Genomic DNA, 21,955 nt, shown 5'->3' with positions numbered 1-21,955 from the left:
TAGACTGCCCTTGTTGAAAGGCATCCGTCAAATGAAAACTGCTGGCTGCTTTTTTCCCTTTCTTAGACTTTCTCTCACTCTCGTGCTCCAGCTCCCCACCTCCCTTTCCCCTCCTTTCCTCGCTTCCCCTTAAGCTTTTTCCACACAAAATTGAAAAGCTTTTGGAAATCAGAATAATACAGCCCCCCACACCTAATATCATTTTAAGTACCCCTCCCTTCCCCAAATAGAATTGATAAGAAGCCTAGTATATGAAGGCATGTTTAGATAACATTGAGAATATTATAGTGAGTGAAGGAAAGGGTTTTTTTCCTTTTTCCCTCCCCCTCCTGTGCCGTGTCTCTAAGCCGGGGAAGGCGACAGCACCCTGGCTAATACGAGTGTTTAATATTTGATGTGTTGGGATAAAGCAGGATCACCTTCGAATTGAATTGAGTGTCAGAATGAGAATCTATTACTGAAATTTTTGTGTGATTTGACAGCAAAGCAGACGATGTTATTCTTCACTAGTTACTGCAATCTTCTTCCCTACATCACTTAAATATTTTTTTCTTTGCTTGAGTAAACACACATTATCCTTTTTTTTTTATCCCTGTCTTCCTTTCCCCCCCCTTTTTTTAAAATCAAGCCTGCCTACTTGGATCTGATAGAGTATATTGTTATTTCTTTATTTGTCCTATTAAATGGAATTTCTGATAGTTTAATCCTGCTTTTGTAAGTGATTTAAAAATACTTGAAAAGCCATGAATGTAGCAGCCCCTCTATCTGAATTGCTTAAAAGGGTACACACTATGGTTATCTATGGGCATAGATAGCTGTATCTGCTTTTTGACTGTACATTGAGATGGGTAGACTGTGTGAGAAATTCTGTTTAATGTTCAAAGTTCTCTAGGAGTCCAGAAAGTAAGGTTGTTGCAGAAATTTATTTTTAATATTGTTACACTAGTTGTTTTTGTTGCTACACAGTCCAAGAATGTCTTGAACATGGAATTGTATGTTTATTGGAATTTTATCAGGCCTGTATATTCCTCATTACCGATTTTGGGGTTTTTTTTTGATCTTCTGGAAATATTCCTTACATTAGCAGAGCCACCCTCAAGAAGCCCAGTTTGGGCTCAATCCCCTGTGTGGAAGATGCAAGAAAACAAAATCTGGAATAACAGGTGGTGCCATCCTCACTGATAATTTCTTGTTTAAAAATATTTTTTTGCTCTAGCTGCTTAACTCTTCTTGTACAGTATATATGTAAGAAATTAAAGACATCTACTGTGATGCTGGAGATGTTAATTGAATGGTTATTACTTTTCTTCTTGTGTGGTTAGGTCAAGTTTATAGGTCAGTCTTCAAAATCTGGTGCCCTCTAGAAACGCTAGGCAAAACTGGTGAAGTCACTAGGTAGCATGGACATAGGTTAGTTAGGGTGATGGAGGATGTGGTTCAGTATAACAGGAACATGCACCAGATGCAATAAAGCTCTAATAGATTAAAGCCTTTTCCATTCACTTATCACCATAACTTAAATGCTTTTGAGGTTAATAGTAACCTCAGGATAGGCTTAGGCATCAGGCTAGAAACTGGGAGACTGAGTTCTAGTCCCGCCTTAGGCATGAAGCCAGCTGGATGACCTTGGGCCAGGCACTCTCTCAGCCCTAGGAAGGAGGCAATGGCAAGCTACTTCCAAAAACCCTTGCCAAGAAAACTGCAGGGACTAGTCCAGGCAGTTGTCAGGAGTCAAAAAGCTGACTTGAAAGCACACACACACACACACACAAATTTAAAAAAAAAGGAAAAGAAAGCTATAGTCCTCCCTATATTGGTAAATTCCAAGTTCCAGCATCTTTTGCTGGGGTTGTTGGAAATTGTACTTCAGAAGCATCTGAAGAACCAAAGATCCCCCACCTTTATTTTAAGTTGCCTTTTGTAATAATTCTAGTAATTATCCTTGTAATAGGCTTTCTATTTTCTTGTATTATATATGATTGAAAGATGGAAGGAGTGCCTTGAGATTATTAGATATAACTTTTTCTTATGAGATGTGAGATGCCTTAGATTGTATCTGTGAAGAGGGGGGAACAAAAAACCCCATTCCTTTGTTGTCTTCATTATGCCTTTTGAGTGTGTGTACATATACTTTTAAATTCTTAATGGCTGGATGCATGTTGCAATGGGAAATTCCAGACACCAATAACCTACCATTCTATGTGAGATAATGAAAGTTGTAGCCCGCTGTATCTGGAGGGCACCATGTGATAAATTCTAAGTAAAATCTAGACATACAATATTTTCACATTTTTGTATATGTCTTGGAGAAGAAAAAGAGTATTTTACCACCGACTGGTAATCTTAGGGAAGGCAATGGAGCAATAGAATGGGAGGGAAAAGGAAGAGAAGAGACTTATATGATGATAGAAGAATGGGCTATATATACTTACATATATGCTTTGTTCATGATCTTAGGTGTGAGATGGGGACATGGAATGCTAGCCAATAAAAAGTTTGGGGTTGGCCCTGGGTGGTTGACTAATGGAGAGAGACTAATTGGTTAGAAGTGGAGTTTGAGTTGATTGACAGAGGGGAAAAAGATGGCTTGAGAATTAATTGAACCAGAATTAATTAGTGTTACTAAGTTAGGACATTTATTTATTAAGTTATTTGAGCAAGTTGTTTTAGCCTTGCCAGTTTCACTTCTTTAGAATGTGTGTTTTGTTGCAATAATACTTTTTATAAGTGACACCCCCCCAAGCATTTTTTTTATTGTGCCCATGAAATTTTCTCAAAATTCAGAAATGTCCACCGGTCCCAAATTATGGCTTCTGGCATAATGTACTCTTCCAACAGTCCTTTCCAATCATCATATGTGCATATGACTTCCTTGTTTAGAAAGTCTGTGGGCAAATCCCATCTTTGGGTGCTATTTTCTGGATCTCTTCATGTCTCCAAGATTCTCAAGTAATTTCTGTCACATAAAAAAAGTCATCCTGAAAATAGTTTTCTTCTTTTTGGTGCTTACAGCCTTCTTCATATCTTTTCAGTTGATAGTTCTCAGCTTTTAAAGAAAAAAATAGGGTTTCTTTATGAGTGGGATTTGATTTGCAGCTGTCAAGAATTTTTCTTTCAATACTGCAAGAATGTAGTTACACCTTTCCGGTTTTTGTCTAGCTTATTTATTTCCTTCCTTCATGTGGAACCATTTTAATTCTCACTAATTATTTAATTATATTTAATTATAATTCAATAGTTATAATTAATTATAATTAATAATACAGTTAATTATAATTCATAATACAAATGTTAGGTGGGGGTAGCAAAGACAGAGGGGAAAATGGTAAGACTGGAGCAAAGTCCTAGCTTTTCTAGGCCTGCAATTTCAGGATGGTGACAATTAGAGGAGAAATACTTGAATTCTGTATATATTAATTTGGAATTTTTTCAGTCATTATGGCTTTAAGTGGCTCACAAACAATAATATAAAATACAATCATCATCATCAGAATCAATAAACATCAGCACAATAGTTTGACCGTAATAATCCCTAATCCGATAACAATCATCACTATAGCTCATTAAAGCCTTTTTGTCCATATCAGCTGCCTCTGACCCTCATGCCTCAGTCCCCACATTGCTTTGTGAAAGAGCTAGGTTTTCACAAGTTTTGTAAATATTAGAAAATAATATTTCCCTGCAGAGAAGGCGCATCCCTAAGTCCCCTCTTGCAATACCTGACAGGAATGGGTCCCTATTAGTATGTAGGCCATTGTCTTTTGCACTGTTTGTAGTTTCAGATGGTCTCCAAAGGCAGTTCCATATACAGAATGTTACGATCATCCACCTGTGATGTGAGGATGAGTGACCATAGCTGTTGCCTTCCATTCCAGGAACAGCTCCAGCCAGTACACCAGCCAAAACTGGGCAAACGCCCTCCTGGCCATAGCTTCCACCTACTGATCTAGGAGTAATGAGTCCTGGACAGTTCCCAATTTGTGGGCCATATCTTTTCAGGGGAAGTCAGTCTTGTCCAGAGCTAGAGTTTCTAATGCCCTATAATCAGTAAGCTTTTGAACTCACAGCACTCTACCTTGTTTTGGTTAAGTTTGAAACCGTAGCTTCCAATGCATACTGTTACAGCCTTCAGACACTGGGACAAGATTTCTGGGTGGTCTGGAGTAGAGGTGTTTAGCTAGGTATCACCCACATGCTGATGATACCATACCCCAGAACATTGGATGCTCTCACCTAGTAGCTTCCTATATAAGTTAAATAATATAGGGGAGAGGGTTTAGCTCTGTGGGACTCCATAGTGAAATGCCCAAAGGCTTGATCTCTTCTTTCCATACACAGTGACTGAACCATCCACTCTGGAAGAAGTGGAATTATTGCAAATTGGTGCTCCCGATTCCCAACCCTTGCAGATAGTCTAGGAGGTTGCATTCCATTTAGAATCCTATGTACCACCAGTGCATACCACCAGGTGACAAACACTGTTCTAGTATTCTGGGTCTTTAGTAAATTAAATAAGGTACTGGAAGAGAGGGAGAGAGAGATTGAGATTGCTAAGATATCTTTTGAAAATAGGCTTGTCTCAGCACAAGACTCTTTGGACAATAGATACCAGTGCTCTCTTTTATTATTGTTTTCAAATACTTTCTGTTGATGCCTATTGCTAAGGAAACTGAAATGTCCACCTGATATAAGAATAATCCTGTCCATGAAATTCTCAGAGTTAAACTCAGATGCTCATTTTGTAATGCTGTATCCTTCTGAAGTGCTTGTCTCTGTGCCTGCCCCTTGGTGGGGCTTTTTTTCTTTAACAGAAAGCTTGGTTTGCATTTGGTGGGCTTATGCTGCCTCCCAGAGCTGCTAAGAAAATACTGGGCAGTGCCTAATATTTATGCAGAAGAACTTCTTTGACATCATGTAATGAATGAGTATTATAGTTAACTTTCTCATCTTTGTAGAGGAAGCATAATCTGAACTTTGAAGGTAGAAATGGAAAAATTGCAGCATATGGCTGTAAAATAATAGTAAATTTGGCTATGCCATCTATTCTGTCTTTTGACATTAGTGGTATTTGGAGAGAAAGTTCTAACCCACAAAATATTCCCATAGCTACACTTCCCTTCAGACCACCCAAGACTTTGTTGCACTGTATGATTGTGTACCAGATGCATCAAGTTCATAAAATAAAATTGCCCTGCTAAAGACTTTACAGCTTTAAATCTAATACTAACAGAAGGGTTTTCATTATAAAACTAGAACTGAGAGAGACCTCTTCCGAGACACAGATTCACAGACCCGTTTTCCTTTCTCTGGTATTGGCAGTGGTGTTAAAGTAGTGCACTTTCCTTCTATATTTTTCCACCTGTTCTTTACACGACTGATACCTAGATTTTCCTGCAAGGAATAACTTCCATGAAACTTCAAGAATAAGCAGATAAATTCAATATGTCTTGAAATTCACAATTAAATTACGGGATCTATTGCAGTACAATAGATCTACAGTATATCTGTTATTAGTAGCAGTAGATGAAGTTATATAAGGCAAGACCCTAAGATTTCTGTTTACATGTGTCCTCTTTTGATTACAAACTACAAACTCTCCTTTTTCTCTACACATGATGTCTGAAATTTCCTGTTAGGGAATGTATAGACAGCATTCTGTCTTTCATCTATCTTACCCTTTGGATGGTCTGGGAAACCCCAGTGGCAGCTACTGTGAAGCCGTTTCTATCCTGCTTTAATAGATGCTTTAACAGTCAGAAGAAGAACTTTCCTCTTTAAAGATTAAACGTTGTGTTTAAATATTAAACAGCCATGCTCCTATCTCCTGATTGCTTGGCCACTGCCAGCAGGCGGCTCAAAATTGCCCATTTTAATTAAAAACTTTATTTTCAAATACAATTCACTGGTCACACATCTCCAAGCGCAATTCCTGCCTTCCCTCCCTGCTTTTCTTGCCACTGTCTGGGACTGCATCCCCTTTTCCAGTGGCAAGTTTTGCTTTCTGTCTCTCATTTTTAGCTCCTTGATTTCTGTCTGCTTATACCAAAGTGACAGTCTGTGCAAGGCCCTGAGTGCAAGTGGCTTCGTCAAGGGCTGATCAATGCCCCTGGCACTTCCTTCCAAAACCCCAGGAAAAACAATTAAAACCCAATCGATCTTGCAGGCAGCTGTGAATATGCATAAGGGTACACTTGACCTTCAGTGCTCAGGCCACCTTCCGTGCTGCTGCCTTAACAAGTTTGGTCAGGTATGCTTGTCATTTGCAATGACCTTGATAAGCACAGAAGAATGGAACGAAAGGGAAAACCCATTTCTGGTGCTGATTCTGATTTAAGAACTCCTGTGTGTACCTTAGAAAACAGTCCCATAACTCTTTTAAAAATGTGATGATAGGTTTAGGGAATGTGTAGGACAGTGTTCCTTTCCCAGCTGGCTTTTTTTCTTTTCATGTCTCATTGTTTGTTCCTTTGTATTTCACATGCTACAGCTATATGACAGACTAGAGCTGAGCCCAATCCCCAGCCTTTCCATTTAAGGGGCTGTAGGAAGCAGGACTTAAACTCTATGAACTAACCAAAGAGATGTTGGTCATCTCTAAAATCATGCTGGGTCTTGTCTAATTTTGTTCATTAAAATTTCAGGAGCATTTAATGAGCTTGTTTCTCAGATCTAATAGGTAAGTGGAGATGCACATACAGGCAGGCTTCTGTCCATTTTGCTTCATTAGGACATGGTTCTGCATGTGCAGACCAGATTTCTGTTTCAGAGGAACACCATTTCCTAAGACGAATAGATGGGTAATATATCAGTTGCACACCACAAGAGGGCAGGATTTGAGAAAATGATACCATTTAGTTCTTGTCAGGCACTTTGTCCAGCAAAGCACAGGTATAGTCTTGTGTTCTGCACAGAGTGAAGCTCTTGTGGCACAACTTCTTCAGGGATATTGTTTCCTGTTAGAGAAATACAGTAAAGCACATCAACATGATACGTGTGGTGAACACAAATGAACATGTACAGCAGAAAAATATCAGTGTCCTTTACAGATTACAATTTACAGGTGATATGTCTGTCAGTTTATACGCAGAAGTTATATTTATTAAGGCAAAATATAATGTGTGAAGTAATCCTGCATCTTTAATGATTCAGGCTTCACTCCTTACATAATGATCAGCCATTGTGATACCATTGCCACCAAATGTAGCTCATTTCTCATAAAAATCTGGGGGAAGAACTATGTTTTGACATGATATTCTCCTCCGCATGCAAGTGAGGCTTCCCTAAATATATTTAGGTAAGTTGCTTGCATGGAGTTCTCTTCTGGCATCTTGGAAATAAAAGCTCAAGCCTTGGAAAGGACAACACTCTGTCTATTTCAAAAAAGTAGTGTGGCTTTTCCATGATGATATTGTACAGAACTTCTCCTCCCCACCAGCAGGTTTCTTTCTTGGCGGGAGGTGGCAAGATCAGGGCAGCTCAACACAAGAGGAAGAAAATCAGAAGTTCTGCCTCCCTTGTGGGCAATAGACCAGATCCTAGCCTACAGTGATTTAAATGAGTAATAAAGATATCAGTGCGTATTTGTCAAAGGCAGAGGAAACCTCTCCATTGTGTACACAAGGATGTAATTTCAGTGAATTATGCATAGACTTAATTAGGAGTTTTAATTGCTAATCATCTCCCAATAGGATTAGCAATGTTGTCTATTAATTACCTGTGGAGCCCCTGTGTTTTGCTAAGGCAGGAGTAACAAAGCAGCATAAATGGCTACATATGTGGCAATAAATTAACTATCCCAAATCCCAGATGGAACTCTAGGGACATCTCAACAGTGTGCTGATAGGTGGGGAGGGGCCTTAAATACACTGGATTTGCAAGAGGCAAGGTTCCGAATAAGTAGAGCTGCAGTTGATATTTGTCCAAGTCTCTTAGCTGTGTCACCATGCAGCAATTGGACTGTAAATTCTCTTTCTTTGGTATATCCCCTCCTTGTTTTCCTTGGTAAAGGATGTTTTTTTCTCCATGAACCATTTTGTGTTGTATGTCTTCAGAATGAGGAATTGGTGTGTTTTCTCCACATATGCTACTGTTGTGGCAACCTGAAGTGCTCTTGGAGAAAAAGGGAGTTCCTTTTGAATACTGTAATCTCTCAGAGCTGATGACCCTCAAGTTGTGTTTTTAAAATGGATCAAGCCATTCTGAATTTGTTCCTGTTCAAGTAGAGAAATTTAAGCATCTGGTTTTGGGGTAAGGTTAGTTGGATTCATAAATTGGACACTAGGCTTTGCAGCTCATCAACTTTTATTCTCATGTGCTTCTCTGTCATTTAGTTGAGAAAATAATGTGTGAAAAAAACTTGCTAGGTCAGGCAAATTCCAGCAATGGCTAGCACGAGGGCCCCAGACTTCTGAAACAATCCATGATGCGCCTCCGGCATCTGATCTACACTGTCCCTGTTAGATAAACTTGTCTTTTTTTTAAAAAAATAGCTGTCTAACAGTGCCCTCCCCTACATCTTGTGGCACCAAGTAAGTTAGTTGTATATTGTGTGAAATTATCCTTCCTTTTTATTGCTGATCAATTTAATAGGGGACCCTAAGTTCCAGTATTATAAGAGGACAAACATCTCCATCTTTTCCCCTGTACTATTAGTAATTCTTAGAAGTTCTTACTAAACCCTTTTTCTAAACTAAAACCCCAAATGCTGTATTGATGTAGTATATACTTGATCACTTTCGGTTGCTGTTTTGTATCCAAATTCCAAAAGAGACAATGAGAACTATCCCATATTTCTAGTACAGCCCCTATGCAAATTTATATAGAAAAGCATTATGAGATTAGCTTTTTGTTTTCATTTGTTTTCTACTTAATTCCCAAATAAATTTGACGTTTTCACTGCCACTGCATGCTGAGTTGATGTTCTAAGTTACTATGCACACACTATATGTTGTTGTTGTTACAGAATATTTATATTGAATGTTATTTTTTGTTTTCAAGAGAAGTAGACATCTTGGCCCTTTGTAGCAAATCGACTAGCAGTTTATTGTAGCATAAGCTTCCTTGGGCCAGAGCAAGTATTTTTGTTTGTCAGCTAGAGATTACATTTCATGGTTGGGGTAACATACTGTTAGTCTTTAAGGTACAAGACAATTTTTTTTAATCCGTTCAGTCATGTCCAATTCTCAGAGACTGCCTGGACAAGTCCCTGCAGTTTTCTTGGCAAGGTTTTTTGGAAGTGGTTTGCCATTGCCTCCTTCCTAGGGCTGAGAGAAAATGACTGACCCAAGGTCACCCAGCTGGCTTTTTGCCTAAGGTGGGACTAGAACTCATGGTCTCCTGGTTTCTAGCCTAGTGCCTTAACAGTTACACTGGTTTGCAGCTTTAATATCTCACAGTGGCACATCTTGTGTAATACTTCATGATGGAGAAGAAATGATGATGTCAAATGACGATTATTGCAGCGTTTGGGTCCCAAGTGATCCCAGCTCTCAAGAGCAGTCACATGTTAGATTTGGGAGTAGATGGCTTACCACCTGAGGATGGAGGACATTGCCATCAGCTGTTTACTGTCACTGGATCACTTTTGTTCAAGCTGTGAATGGTTGGCAACCTGGACTCTACAAGAATGAGTATTTGCCATGACAGATCAGAAGGTTTTCTGAGGGAACTTTCAGACAGCTCCATCTCATGCCTGATTGGTCTCTGGATTAGAAAGATTACTTGGGTACTGGTTGAGACTGCAACTGCATGGCCTCTCCTCTCCCAGGGGTCACTTGATTCTTACTGAGGAGCTGAAATAAAACAACTGAAGAGATGTCTGAAGCAACGATGAGAATGGTTTTCTCCAAATAGTTTCTGCCCATCCTTTGAAATCATTGAGAGAAGTTATGCTTAGAGTTCTTGCCCCATGAGAGTTGGGGTGGGGCTCCTAATACTTGGAGTGCCTTATCCCCTGAGGTGCATCACTTTTGGTCACTTTCAAGGCAATTAAAATTAGCTTGTTCAGACAAGCTTCTGAATTTTAGTGGTGATGTTCGGCTGCTGTTTTTGGTTGGGATTTTATTTTGTTGGGATTTTATTTTGTTGATCTAGGTTTGGTAGTGTGTTTCTGTGTTTTATGCTTTGAAGGCTTTTATTGTATTTTATGTTTGTAAATTACCTGGAAATTTAATTGAATAACAACATAATAAATGCTCTGTGAATGTTGAAAAATTGTAAGATCACAGGTATAAGATGGTGTAACTAGAGAAATGTCAAATATAGATATGGTCTGCTTATGGATTAACTGTGCGATTGTTTAATGTGTGTATGAAAACTGCTTCTGTGCCTGATGATCAGAAGAATGCTGTTCCTTTCCCCCTATACAAAAGAAAAGATAACAAGAGTGAATGCAGGAACTACAGTGAAATTAGTTTGTCAATTGGGTCTGGGAAAGTGTTTGGGAAAACTGTAAGTGAAAGGATATGAAATATGACAGTGAGCAAAATTTGACGAGGGCAGTGCAGGTTTATGCAAGACAGACACAGACCAGATTCTTGCTCTTCATCAGGACATTAAGAAGTGCATGAATGTAAGAAGGAAAATTTATTGTACATTTGTTGATTTTAAAAACAGCATATGATAAAGTGAGTAAGATTGAATTACTGTTTTGCATGAATCTGGAGCTGAAGGTTGGTTGCTGAATGCAGTAACAGTGGCTTGGTGAAAGTAAAGCATATGAAAGTATAAATGAAATTCTTAGCAAATGGCTCAGCATAGAGCAAGAAGTAAGACAAGTATGAATTATGTCCCTTTGGGTTTTTAATGGATAAATGTATAAAAATGTTTGTGGTGATGTTAGAAATGTGTCCCTCCCTCACTCCCTCACTCCCTCCCTCCCTTTTCTTTCTTGCTTGCTTGCTTGCTTGCTTGCTTTTCACATCTTAACTTTTTATACTATTTTTTTACTCTTTTTCTTTACTTTTGCATAATGTTGGTTCCCCCAAAAGTATATATGCACATATGAGGCAGCAAGTCCTTTTTGACAAGATCAGGTAGAGTGTAGTGCTGTCTTGTCCCTCCTAGACCCCCAACCGGCCACTCAAGTGATTGTTCTTATTAGTGGTAGCAGCACAGCACAGCACTATTGCCCATTTATTTAGAGAGGCTTCTGACCTTATTTTATTAATTACACACTTAACACTGAGTGTGGAAGCTGAGAACAGCTTTTTGGGATAGGTAATGAGGTAGGGCTCTGGCACAGACTCCTCCTCCTTGTAGTTTCATGGCAATCAACTCACAGAGCTAACTGGAAATATAGTGGCATTTTTTAATTGATGAAATAAATGTACAGTCTTAGCAAAAAAAGTTGCTATATGGTAGTCCTCTTATTTTAAATGAACAGTGTCAGCAAAGTAAGGAGAGTGAACATCCTTCCCAGGAGGTACTTTTTAAATTAAATAATTTCCTAATAAATATCAGACTGGAGAAAGGGGGAGGGGAGAGAGAGAGAGAGATGAAGTGTGTGTGTGTGTGTGTAAATGTATTTCCCTACAAATTCATTTTCCTGAATTTGCATGTGGATCCAAGGGATTAGGTGCTGCCATGTATACTCTTTCCCATTTTGTATTCACGTTCTTGAAATTGTTTGTCTTAGTTTACTGTTTGTACAATGGAGCTTGTTTTGCTAAACTGCTGAATCAGAAAAATATGGGTCTGAAAGATGAATTTTTAATGGATCATTCCTCCATGCATTCAGGTTCTTAAAGTTGATTACCTTGGTTCTGGTAAATACACACTGAGGTGGAATTTGCAAGCAATCTGTGGTTACTTCTGAATAAAAAGGCATAATATGAGGTTTGTGAAAAAAAATCTCTGAGTAAGCATGCAGAGGGATGAAATTTGAAAATGATTCCTTTGCTTTTCTCTGAGTTTAAATACATTCTGTTCCCTTTGCTTTCCCATAATGTTTTTCAAATATTCTAAATAAATGTTCTGGAAATATGAGAGTAATCATGAGCAGTATGTTGATTCTCCTGAGAAATGCGAATCCCCCCTCCTTTTTAAAAATTACTACAGTTCCTTTTTTAACGATGGCTTGCTTTTTGAGCTGAGAAATTTGGATTCAAGAATGCTTTATCTGCATTACCTTAATATCCTTAGTATTTTTGTAAAAGAGAAGAATGGGTAGAACATAGTTTTGGCTGTATTCCATCAGCCTGGCAGCAAAGCTGACAACGGAGTGTAGTAAGTAATTCTTTTCCTCCCTTGTTTTTGCTATGTGACAGAGAGAGGAAGCCTGGGAGAATCAGGAGGCAAAGTTCAGCATTATCCATTGGAACCCAAAGAAAGATTATCTGGAAAACTTGGAGAGATAGAGGGAAGAAAGGAGGAATGATGGCCACTCAGGAGAACTAACTGTCCAAACTAAATTATGGTCTACTGTTTTATTCTACAGACCCACTGTAAACTAAACCTAAGCGCAACTGAAATATTGATATCCAGGAACACTAGATGAGTTGGCTTAAAACCTATTTGCCTTAATATACTTGGCTCAGGGCATAATAAGCTTGTCTATATAATTGTTTAGATTCACATTATAATACTGTAGCTCAGATACATTTCCAAATTTTGGATTTTAGGCACAAATGAACTTAAAAAAGCACAGGCAGGCAAAATGATAAAAACAACACAAACGTTATGTGCATTTGAGAGAGTCAAGCAAATAGAAAAGGAAATATTGCTTGGCTAATGGATTCATTGCTTATTTATAAAAAATTATGATCTGAGAAAAGGACAAAAAGCCTAGTTACCATTCTTGAGAGTTTAGAGCTTATTGTTTTCAATATGTTTCTCTCTTACCTTTTCTCCAAGTAATTCATAGAGCCCACTGTAGTGTTCCTTAATGGAAGAGTCAACCTAGCTATTGAAGCAGAATGTTAAGGTGCTAGACTATGTCTGAGTTCTAGTTCTGTCTAGAAGAAGGCAATGGTGAACCACCTCCAAAAATGTTGCCTAGAAAACTGCATAGACCTTGCCATTAGTTGCCAGAAGTTAAGACTGACTCAGGAGAGAGAGAGGGAGGGAGGATGTAAATTTGTATTTAATAGTGTAGTAATATGGGGATGAGAGTGTCCAAAATAAAGCACTGGAAAGGGGGATGTAAACTTCCTAATAATGAACCAAATATTTGGACTTCATAATGCTGAAGAACGGCTAAATCAACTATTTTGATGGGTGTTGAGTCAAAGTCTTGCTGTACTATCATGTTAAGACATTTTCTTTCTTTTCCAGGCATATAGCTTTGCCATGGGGAGCTGGCCAAAGAATGGGCTCTTAGACATGAACAAAGGGCTGAACCTACAGCACATAGGAAGGCCTCATAGTGGGATAGGTAAGTAACAGGTCTTTTTTTCCCTCCTACATTCCCCTTGGTCCCTCTTTGTGTATTAATAGGCTGACCATATGTCCAGTTTTGAATGGGACAATCCCATTTTTTTAACATTTCCAGACCGTCCCGTCGTTTTAATATAAATGTCCATTTTGTCTCGTTTTCTTAAAAACCTTACTTAAAAATTTGAAAGTTCCTGCGAACCTGTCAGAATGCAGTCTGACTTTTGACAGTAAGTAAGGGGAGCTCAGTAGAAATGGTGGGAAAAAAGCTGCAGAGCTCAACCCAGTGGGAAACCTAAACAGAAAAAAGCAGGATCAGCTGATAGGTGGTAATCAAAGGGTGAGCTGATTGGCTCCTGCCTTGAAACGGTGGGAAGAAAAGAACGTTAAAGCACAGCCAGGGGAGGAATGGCTTGTCAGGGACATCCGTTCACTAGACTCTCCAGCCCAGCCTTGCCTCTTGCAAATGAAGGAATTCAAAGATTCCCAGTGTCGCGTCACGCGACCAGTCCTTCGCCCTTCGGTCTATGGGATTCCCTGGGGGGGAATGAGCCAACGATTCCCTCGCAAGGGTGAGGTCGAAAAAACAACGGTAGGCACAGGATTCTTTTGTGGCGAGCGACGCTACATCTCAGGAGGTTGCTGGTACTGCCTCCTGGTGCCACGCCCCCACCTCCTTTTATTCAGCAGTTCTATCAGGGCGGGGGAGTGAGTACAAAGAGAATAGGGAAATACAAGTCATGCCCTGAGGCTACGTGAGAGACATGCAATCTAGCTGTGCAGTAATGGAGTCAGATACGTCACAATTCCACCTTTTTTATTTAATTTTGTTCCTCCCCCAGAGGGTCTGAGTCGGGGAGCCAGGGACTCTTCAGTCCAAGGAGACCCATCCCAGCGTCCTCTCTCGGGGGGTAGTGTGACCGGGGGTCCTTTTCCACTTCCGATTCACTATCGGAGGACCATTCCAAGAGTGGTGTTTTCTCCATACCTACAGCAGTGACCAGGTGTTGAACAGCAAGCTTTGTCTCGGATACCTCTGAGTCCAATGTATGAAGTCTCTGCTTTAAGAAGCGGAGAACGCGACCCAGCACACAGGGGCCTATGGTGCATACGAGAATCAATAACAGGAGGGGCCCCAACAGAGCGGACAACAGTGTGGTTAGCCATGGAGAAATGCTAAACATATTTTGATACCATGACATGGATTGTTGGCGCTCCAATTCCCTTGTTTTTAAACGGGAATTGAGCTCTTTCATAGAGTCCAATACTACTCCTGAGTTGTCGGCATAAAAACAGCAGTCTTCCTTTAGAGCAACACACAGACCCCCTTGTTTGAGGAACAGAAGGTCGAGACCCCTACGATTTTGCAAAACCACTTCGGATAGAGAGGTAAGGGAATCTTGTAGCGCCACAATAGATTGTTCGATGGCGCGAAGGTCAGTGTCAATGATAACGCTAAGGTGACGCAGGTTCTGATCATTGACAACAAGGGCTGACACACCAGTGGCGGCTCCGGCCGCACCTAAGCCCAGTAGGACTGATAAAGTTACAGCAGTCACTACTTCGCGCTTAGCCTTGAGGGGATAATGAGGGGGCTCTAAAATGGAGAGAAGTTCGTCAGGGGAATAGATAGAAATCTTGGGGAGTAGGAGCACCTGAATACAAAAGGCGTTAGTTTGTAACAAGGTATCACCATATACACATGCGGTGAGGCCAGAAGAACATGCCCAAACAGAGTTGTTCCCAGGGATAAAGTATTGCCCTGTCAATCGGGCAGAGATATTACCAGAGGTAGTGTAGAGTACACCGTAGCCACCATGGCCGGTGTGACCGTTGATGTTCAAGCGATTTTTTGGAAGATAGAGGGCACAGTGATCATGAGAAGAATTAAGGCAATATTGAATATAGTTAGCAGGAACACGGCCAAGGCAGCAGCCCTGCCCTATTATAGAGGTGATAGTCAACGTGGTGTTTTGCCAGCGGCAGGAGGCGGCTGAGGTAGAGTTTCGGATAGGGTCAGGAGAACCGACTGCTTCATAGAATGGTGGGGAGGAAGACAAGCAAAGCCAACATCGAGATGTGTTAGAAGCGGTGTGAACAAGGGAAAAGGAGGAGTTAAGAAGAGAGACAAGGGGGTTTTTTTGTTTGGTGAGGGGTTTAAGAAAGGTGGAGTGAATGTCGTCGGCATTGGGCCCAACAGGTGGGGACTGAGGGAGAGTGACCTGTCGTTGAATGTAGAATATGTTGCCGTAATGATACCCGGGCCATCCGGCATATATACGACCTCCCCATTTTACACCTGAGTCCCAGGCATTCCCCTGAGCTTTTCCTGCAGCAGTGAATTGTACAATAACCGGATTACATCTATTCCAACCCCCCTGTCCTGCCGCATTCTTTTTGGTTGCGGTGCATCTAATGTCCTTTCTCAACCGAGTGAGGGTGATGTAATCAGTCTTATATGGAGGGGTCCAGTAGATGTAGCCAGTGGAAACGCAGGACCAAGATTTGCAAAAGTAATCTGCTATGCCTCCGCAGTCGTGCACGTGATCAGGGCTGGTGTCATGTCCTGGGCACACATACAGGGGATACCTTTTAACGGTGGAGTGGCTGGGCTCTGGGAAGCCGGCCAGCCTCCTGTAGGCTGTCACTCCTAAAAGCATTTCTGAAAAGTCAAAATACAGGTTAGGGAAACAAGATATAATTGGGCTATAACAAAAGGAGGTATTCAGGATCTGTCCCAAGGCATCGCGGATTGTCCAGGTGATATTGTAAGGGCGATGCGATCCCTGGGCGTCAAATGCCAGTAGGCGTCGTCCCTGCCAACGGGCGGGCTCAGGAAGGGAGAGTAAAAATAAGGTGAGCGTAAGGCGAGATGAGGTGGCGAACCCCTTAATTAATTTTGTTATTTCACAGTGATATTGTCCTAGATCGGTCAACTGTACGTTGGTGATAGCAAGGGTAGTTTGGCGAAAGTGATAAGTGATGGAGTAGGAATCGCCATCTTGGAGAAGGGTGTTGTTGCGGAACCAGCGCCAGAAGGTGCCTTTCCTTTTGATGGGAGAGCGTTGAAGACATTCCATGGCGTTGGATGCTGAGCTGCGGCCAATGGTGGCAGGGTAGCGTAAACGATGGGTTCGAATGAGAGAGGTTGTTTTAGGGTTCGTTGTGAGGGGAGCAGAGATGGAAGAGAGATAACAGAGAAGGAGGGTCAAGAAGGTGCCTGTCAGGAGGCTGCCCATGATATGGCCGGATGCAGCGAGCAGGAACCCAGAGCACTCGATCAGGAAGTTGCACAGCAGCGTAGCCTTTTCCCCAGGTGACGAGTTGCGCAGGGCCTTTCCACTCAGGGCTGGGCAGTTGCCTAAAATAAACAAGGGGACGGGAAGAGGGAACTACTGGCTTGGAAAAGTGTCGAGATGCAGCCGTAGCAGGGGGGGTACCGGTAAGATTAAGGAAATTCAAGGTAAACAAGGTGAGATTAAGGATGTTTTGTAACATCGGGAGGCTTGGGGGGCCTAAGGCCTTTTTCCCCGTTTGCCGATCAAGGGCATTCTTTAGGGTCTGGTTAGCCCTTTCCACAATAGCCTGACCTTGGCTGTTGAATGGTATACCGAATCTGTGAGTAATGGACCACTTACGGCAAAACTCAGCAAAGGGAGTGCTGACGTAAGCGGGGCCATTGTCAGTTTTCAAAGTTTTGGGACATCCCGATGTGACGAAAGTGCGAATACAATGATTGATTACGTTTTTCGTGGCTTCTCCTCTTTGCAAAGTTGCCAGGATGAATCCCGAATAGGTATCCACAGATACATGGATATACTTCCAAGGTGCAAAAGAGGGATAATGAGTGACATCCATCTGCCATGTGTCACAAGCTTGGACACCCCTGGGATTAACTCCCTCAGGGATGCACTTTGCCTGCAAACTGCAGGTTGGACATTGTTGAAGAATGGCGGTAGCTTCTTGATATGTAATGCCAAATTGGCGCACCAAGGCTTTTTTATTTTGATGGAAATAAGCATGGCTGTCCCCTGCTGAAAGCGGCGGAGGAAGAGGGGAAGAGGCCATAATTTTGCAAGCCTCATCTGCCATGTGGTTGCCTTCGGACAGGAAACCGGGTAGCTGTTGGTGGCTTCTAATATGCGCTACAAACAAAGGGGATGTTCTGTCCTTCAGGAGAGTTTGAAGCTGCAAAAAAAGCGTCATGAGAGAGGGGGGGGTAACAGGGGAAATATATGCATCAAACATGGCCACAGCCATTTGAGTGACATACATACTATCTAATATAACATTCAAAGGCTGTTCTGGGAAAAGAGACAAGGCTAGCAAAAAGGCGGCTAACTCAGCCTGTTGGGCAGATGCTTGTGGGCCTGTTAGGCGTTTATGCCATTTGCAATTATTTTGCCATGTACAAGCCCCTATGGTTTTGGAGCCGTCTGTAAAAACAGTGAGGGCTTCCTTGAGTGGCTGCTGAACGAACGGCGAGGTTAGTGTGAAGGGTACTGTTCGCAACAGTTGCAATCGAGGATCAGGGGGAAGATGGCATGACACCTGGCCACACCAGTCCTCCAAGGCATCCTGCAGTGCAGTGGAGTTTTGTAGGAGGGGTTCCCATTGAGTAACCTTAAGGGGAATGTACAGGGTGGAAACATCCAGTCCCATTAGGGCTCTAATCCTCTTCCGGCCTTTCTCAACAAGAGAGGCCATTTGTGCTGCTCTGGTGATGATGGATGTCTTAGGTGTGTGTGGCAAGTGTAGCCATTCTAAAATATGTAGATGTTTGTTATCAGACGTTTGGACAATGATGGCAGTTAATAATTGATGTGTTGAAAGAATGGCAAGAGAGGGTGGTTTGTCAGTGAGCGCACGGTCCACCCATTGGGTCGTAAGGACGGCATTGACCTGTTGTAGGGCGTGCAATTGTTGTTCTGTAAGGTATACCTTGTCAGCTGGGTTTGTCAAACCCACTAGCGCTTGGAATAAAGGTGATAACATGGGTGTAGTTAAAGCAAGGTATGCGCGGGCCCAATTAATGACCCCCAGACATTGTTGTAATTGGACCAAGGTGGTCGGCTGGGGAAGCGTGAGCATAGGTAGAAGTGGGGCAGCTGTGGAGGCTAAAACTTTGTGGCCTAGATATTGCATTGGATAACGAGACTGGACCTTTTCTGGTGCAACGTGCAACCCTGCCGTTGCTAGGGTGGCTAAAAGAATAGGAAAAGTTTTTTGAACTGTCCCTTTCGGGCCCTCAGCAGCGACTAAAATGTCATCCATATAATGATACACAAGAAAATGCGGAAATTGGGATCTATAGGGTTGCAATGCTTTATCGACAAAAAATTGGCACATTGTGGGTGAGTTCAACATGCCTTGTGGGAGGACCTTCCACTGGTACCGAGCAGTAGGCTTTGAATTGTTAAGTTCCGGTACCGTAAATGCGAAAATAATTCTGTCCTTTTGTGCCAAAGGTATGGAAAAAAAACAATCCTTGAGGTCTATTACAATAAGGTCGTGTCCTTCCGGAATCAAGTTGGGGTTGGGAAGTCCACACTGCAAAGGTCCCATGGGCTGAAGGATGGTGTTGATAGCCCTAAGATCCTGTAGGAGGCGCCATTTGCCAGACTTCTTTTTGATGACAAATACCGGAGTATTGTATGGGCTGGTGGAGGTTTCGATATGGCCTTCAATTAACTGCTGTTGGACCAAGATATGTAAGGCGTCCAGTTTCTCTTTGGTGAGTGGCCATTGATCAACCCATACCGGCACAGAGGTTTTGAGAGAGAGAGAGAGAGACCCTGAAGGGTCCTGTAAAGCCATTAGGGAAGTTGAATAAAGGCGTGGAACTGTGAAAGCAAGTCACGGCCCCATAGGTTACAGTGCAAAGGCAAGATATAAGGCTTTAGATAAGCTGTAATATGAGAATGAGCAGTCACAGCAGAAAGCCAATGAGAGCTGACCTTAGCGGCCTGTGCTCCGCCTACTCCTTGCACCGAGGAGGCTTCAGCGATAGGCCAGGAGGAGGGCCATTCAGCGGAACGAATGACAGAGACGTCGGCGCCGGTGTCAATCAAGCCTTCGAAAGAGCGACCATTTAGTGTGACAAGGAGGGTGGGTTTAGAGGTTTGGACTGGTTGCTGCAAGGCAAACAATGATGGCATATCAGGAGAAGGGAGAAGTATGAGCGTGGCGACAATTGTTCCTTTATTTAAGGAAAAGCACCTATCTCCCACTCCTGCCAGAGCAATTTGTGTCAAATCTGATGAATCATACAAATAGGGAGCAGCAACCATTCCCTCAAGCGTAAGCGAGGAGTTGGGAATAAGCAAAACAGGGGTAAGAGGAGGGAGGGGTTTATGCAGCGTGACAACAAGAGGAAGGGAAAGGACAGCCCCCGGATCGTCATACAAAAGATCCTCTGCCAACTCCACAGGGAAGCTGGTGATGGGTAATTCAGCCTTTGGGGCGGGGTTAGCTGACAACCCCCGATCTAGTTTTCCGAAGGCTGGTGAGGGGAGGAGTTATTGCGACATTGCGAGGCCCAATGATACCCTTTGCGGCACCTGGGACAAGGAGTTTTAGGTTTGGAGGGGGGGGGCGGCCCCCTTTGAGTGGAAGGGGGCGCCCCACCTCCCCCGGGTGCACGGCATTGATTCTTAAAGTGGCCCGGCTTCCCACAATTGAAGCAATTTCCATGACGAGTGATTGCGAGGGCTTCCGGGGAATGGAGCTGAGGGGAGGGGTTAGTAGAAGGCAGCGAGGTGGTAATGGCAGCAGCGAGAGCGCTCACTTTGTGAGAGGTGGTACCAACGATTCTGCAGAGTTGCAGGAAGTCTGCAAGCTTTACACCCGGTTGATTGACTGCGGGTTGCAGAATGGTCTGGCAGTCATGATTAGCGTTAGAGAAAGCAAGTTTCATTAGCAGCTCATGTTTAGCCGTGGCATTATCAATTTGTCGGTCTAAAGCAATCTGAAGGCGACTTATGAAGGAAGCATATGGTTCATTTGGTTCTTGCATTATTTTCAAAAACGTTTGGGTGGATTGAGAGTCGGAATCATCCACTCTTTTGAGAGCATTCATGGCGCACATGTGAATAATAGCAAAACAACGACGGGGGGAGTTCTGTTGCTGGACTAAGGTTGCGAATTGTCCCTTTCCTAATAATTGATTTGCGGTCACCCCTGCGGGAAGACCTCTTCTAATTTCTACTTCCACCCCTTTGTCGTATTCAGATTGCCACACAACGTATTGCGCCGGGGTCATAAGCATAGAAAAAAGCATTTTCCAATCATACAATAACATAACAGTGTTAGCAGTAACTAAAGAGTCTAAAACTCCCCTAGTAAAAGGAGAGTGCAAGCCGTAGGTGGTTACAGCATCTTTGATTTGTTTCAAAACCTTAAGTTCAATATTGTTATACAAATTTCCTCCCGCCGCCCCTAGGCCGATGGTCATGGGAAAGGCAGAGGGACTCTCCATTTCCAATGAGAGGGGGGAGGAGAGGAGTTCAGTGATGGCGCCTCCTAGGGGGTGGTGTTGAGGGGAGTCGGGGGTTGGAGCTGAAGGGGGAGGAGGAACGGCTGGGTATGGAGGGGGTGGTGGTGAGGCAGCATCGAGATGGGCGGCAAGAGGGGGTGGGGTTTTTGGGCCGGGAGGAGAAGGGCAAGTTTCCGGGGAAGACGGGGGAGGGTAAAGAGTGTTGATGGCCGCCATAACAGCCTTCCAGGCAGTCAGAATAGGCACGGGTGCTCGTGGGGTATCATGAAAATATTTTCCTATCCTTTCCCAAGTGGATGCTTTGAGCGACCCCTCTGAAGGATAGACAGGGCAGTGTCTGTCCATGTACAGTAGGAGTTGAGTCACCGATTTTTTTGAAATGGGAAAGATGGTCGTACCGTTAGCCTTTTGACAAGAGTTAGCCTTCTTCACTAAATCATAAAGTTCGTCCCTATGAACTGACGAAACTTTGGAGAGTGGGGAGCCCATTACTTACGATTGCAGAGCCTTTTCCAGGTGCGTAGTAACGAGAGTGAAGGCAGTGCACCTCTAGACAGAGATCACACCGTGAGACCGAAGGGATCCCGGACGAGCCCCCAGTTGTCGCGTCACGCGACCAGTCCTTCGCCCTTCGGTCTATGGGATTCCCTGGGGGGGAATGAGCCAACGATTCCCTCGCAAGGGTGAGGTCGAAAAAACAACGGTAGGCACAGGATTCTTTTGTGGCGAGCGACGCTACATCTCAGGAGGTTGCTGGTACTGCCTCCTGGTGCCACGCCCCCACCTCCTTTTATTCAGCAGTTCTATCAGGGCGGGGGAGTGAGTACAAAGAGAATAGGGAAATACAAGTCATGCCCTGAGGCTACGTGAGAGACATGCAATCTAGCTGTGCAGTAATGGAGTCAGATACGTCACATCCCAGCCTGAGAAAACCGGAGAAGTTCCTGCCTGCCGATCCAGCCCGTCGCCCAGCCCTGCCCCATTTTGCCATCCCAATGTCCCATTTTTAACCCCGTCCCGTTTTGCCATCTCAATGTCCCGTTTTTGTCTCAAGGAAATATGGTCAGCCTATGTGTTAAGAATAGAAAA

General features: G+C 42.8%; 1 protein-coding gene across 1 annotated transcript in view; it reads left to right on the top strand.

Moving 5' to 3' along the window:
* The window catches only part of ERI3 (ERI1 exoribonuclease family member 3), a 299,426-nt gene that overhangs the window by 179,007 nt on the left and 98,464 nt on the right, over positions 1 to 21,955 (top strand). The window contains exon 7 of the mRNA XM_063297801.1: positions 13,273 to 13,372. Within this exon, the coding sequence (XP_063153871.1) occupies positions 13,273 to 13,372 (100 nt within the window). The remainder of the gene's footprint in view (positions 1 to 13,272; positions 13,373 to 21,955) is intronic.

The sequence above is a fragment of the Candoia aspera genome, chromosome 3 (assembly GCF_035149785.1).
Source record: "Candoia aspera isolate rCanAsp1 chromosome 3, rCanAsp1.hap2, whole genome shotgun sequence".
In the NCBI taxonomy this organism is placed as follows: domain Eukaryota; kingdom Metazoa; phylum Chordata; class Lepidosauria; order Squamata; family Boidae; genus Candoia; species Candoia aspera.
Note: the sequence above shows the minus strand (reverse complement) of the source record. Positions and strands in the feature narration are given on the sequence as shown.